The 2,447-nt window shown below is 64.0% G+C and overlaps 1 protein-coding gene across 1 annotated transcript; it reads left to right on the top strand.

The window, feature by feature from the left end:
• Positions 1 to 23: 23 nt before the first annotated feature.
• Positions 24 to 2,435, top strand: ACA1_320420 (uncharacterized protein; the record flags this gene model as incomplete). Its single annotated transcript, XM_004342342.1, is given in 11 exon segments — positions 24 to 189; positions 354 to 725; positions 812 to 944; positions 1,014 to 1,090; positions 1,198 to 1,379; positions 1,420 to 1,497; positions 1,509 to 1,599; positions 1,687 to 1,798; positions 1,859 to 1,992; positions 2,119 to 2,191; positions 2,294 to 2,435. Coding segments are annotated over 11 exon segments (1,560 nt in total), but the record flags the coding sequence as incomplete, so codon positions are not given.
• Positions 2,436 to 2,447: the final 12 nt, after the last annotated feature.

Here is a 2,447-nt window from a genome sequence, read left to right as displayed (position 1 = left end):
ATCTCCCTCCTCCTCGGCCAGCCCGCCACGCTTCCTCCTCCTCGGCCTCACCACACCCCACTGCCATCGCGGCCTACACCTCCCCCACCGGGGAGGAGTTCGACGACAAGCGCGTGTCGCTCCCGCGCAGGGTCAAGCCCGGTGCCAAGACCGCGCTCCCCGACCCCTCCCCCGCCAGCCCACCCGCCGGTACCCCACCCACCTCCTTCATTCTTTGCCCCCCCCCCGCGTCTTCGTTCTTTTTCGCTCTTTTTCGTTTTTCTTTTTCTCTGGCTTGGGCTGGTGGTGCGAGAACAGTGGTGTGGTGGTGGCTCAGCTGCGGTGTGGTGGAGGCGGCGGTGGCGCAAACACAGCCGCGGCGGAGAAGAAGCCAGCTGCGGCGGATAGCGGCCTGCAGGATCTGGATGACCTGATCGCGACGATCGACCAGCGGCTGGGCTCCTCGCCGCCGGCCTCGGCCCCGCAATCGGCGCACCAGTCGGCCGCTGCGCCCCTGCCGGCCATCGACGCCCTCTCCCTGGCCGACTCTGATGACCCGCTCGCCGCCCTCATGTCCTTCGCCGGCGGAGTGCCCTCACCTTCGTCGCCGGCAGCCGCCGCCGCTCCCGTCTCCCGCCAGAGCGTCGCTCCCGCCTCCTCCTCCTCTTCTGCCCCGGCACCGCGGTTGTCCAGCTTCGCACCGGCCGCCGCCGCTTCGCCGGCCGCGTCGTCGCAGGCGCAATTTGGTTCGGGTATCGCGCGCACCACCAAAGGGTTAACGCCGTCGTTTCTTCTTTGCTCATGTGCTGCGGCTGATGATGTTATTGAGCAGGGCGAGTGTCGACTTCGTCGGTCAACGAGGCGATGCTGGACGACATCCTCAAGCAGTTCGGGTCCCCCGCGCCAGCTGCTGCTGCGCCCCAGAGGGCTTCCATCTCCTCCGCGGCTCCGCCTCAGCGACACAGGTACTGCTACTAGCACCCCATGCGGGGGAGGCAGTCGATCAACTGAGCGCCCTCCTCTCTGTTCTGTAGTGAGGCCCAGGAGGATGACCCCCTCGCAGCCCTCTTGGCCATGGGCGGCGTGAATGTCGACTTTGGCAGCCCTGCAGGTTTTTTCTCTCTCTCTGTTGTGGTGTGTGTGTGTGTGTGTGTGTGTGTGTGTGTGTGTTGTTTTGCTTCATCATCTGATGTATTCTGTAACCGGTTGGACCAGCAGGAGGAATACAGCCCCAGCGAGGCACGATTGTGTCCGTGGGCGGCGGCTACAACGCTCCTCCGCCGGCCACGGCCCCATCGTTCCCCCAAATGAGCGGTTTCCCGCAGCAGCCCATGCAAGCCACCTATTCCGGCGGTAAGCACCCCATCACCACCGGCTTCCTCGCATTCCCAATAGCGCTTGTTCGTCGTTTTCTGCTGCACACCGCGGTGCTCACCTCAGCACCGCGATATAGGCGCGGGGCCGGCCATCGCGACTGGTCCGGGCGGCTACTGGGGCAACACGACCGTCACCGCTGACGTGTGGAGCAGCACTTCCCTGACCCCGACGATGTCGACAACTTTTCCACGGAGTCGGTCTACATTGACTCAGCGACGCAGCGCTATACTCTTCCCCAGAACAGTGCGCACACCCACTCCTCCCTGCGCCCTCCGAGCCTGGTAACTGACCGTGTTGTGTGTGTGTGTGTGGGTGTGTTTCGTCGCGCAGAGTTGGAGCTCGAGCTGCGCCATGAAATGATGAATCTGAGGCGCAACCCGCGCTTCTACGCGCAGATCCTGATCAACGAGTTCCGCCCCTTCTATCAGGGCACCGCCCTCCGGTACATCACCACCAGCTGAGCTCAATGACTTCGCGTTTTTGCTCACCCGCGTCACCGCAGTGTGCCGGGACAGCCCGGCATGGCCACGCGCGAGGGAGCCGTGGCGTGCGACGACGCCATTCGCTTCCTCTCGAGCGTGGCCCCCATGCAGGACCCGATCTTCCTCAACTTTGGCATGTGCCTCGCCGCCAAGGGTACGAGGCCTTCACTCACGCCCACCCAACCATCAAGCTGGTCGGTCTCTCTCGCTCATCATGCCGCGCTTGGTCTCTCTCTCTCTCTCTCTCTCTCTCTTCTCTCAATCATCGACGATCGCGCAGAGGCCGTGGACGAGTGCTGCCCCACGGGAAGCTTCGAGTACCCCGACTCAGTGACGAAGATGATGAACTACGGGTGCGGGGAAAAGAACACAGCAGCGGCCTTTGATGTCCGCTCTTATCCCGCACTCTTCGACTCATCAGCGCGCTGTGTGCGTTTGTGTTTGGCGGCGGACAGGTACCTGGAGGACGAGGCCAAGGACCTGGTGGGCTACGGAGGCAAGAACGTGCGGCACATGATCTTGCTCGCCTTCATCATCTGCGACGGCGACCCCTCGCGCGAGCGCCGCCGCATCATCTTCGATCCGCGCTGGCGGATGATGGTGCGTGCC

The sequence above is a fragment of the Acanthamoeba castellanii genome (genome assembly GCF_000313135.1).
Source record: "Acanthamoeba castellanii str. Neff unplaced genomic scaffold scf7180000084352, whole genome shotgun sequence".
Classification (NCBI taxonomy): Eukaryota; Discosea; order Longamoebia; family Acanthamoebidae; genus Acanthamoeba; species Acanthamoeba castellanii.
Note: the sequence above shows the minus strand (reverse complement) of the source record. Positions and strands in the feature narration are given on the sequence as shown.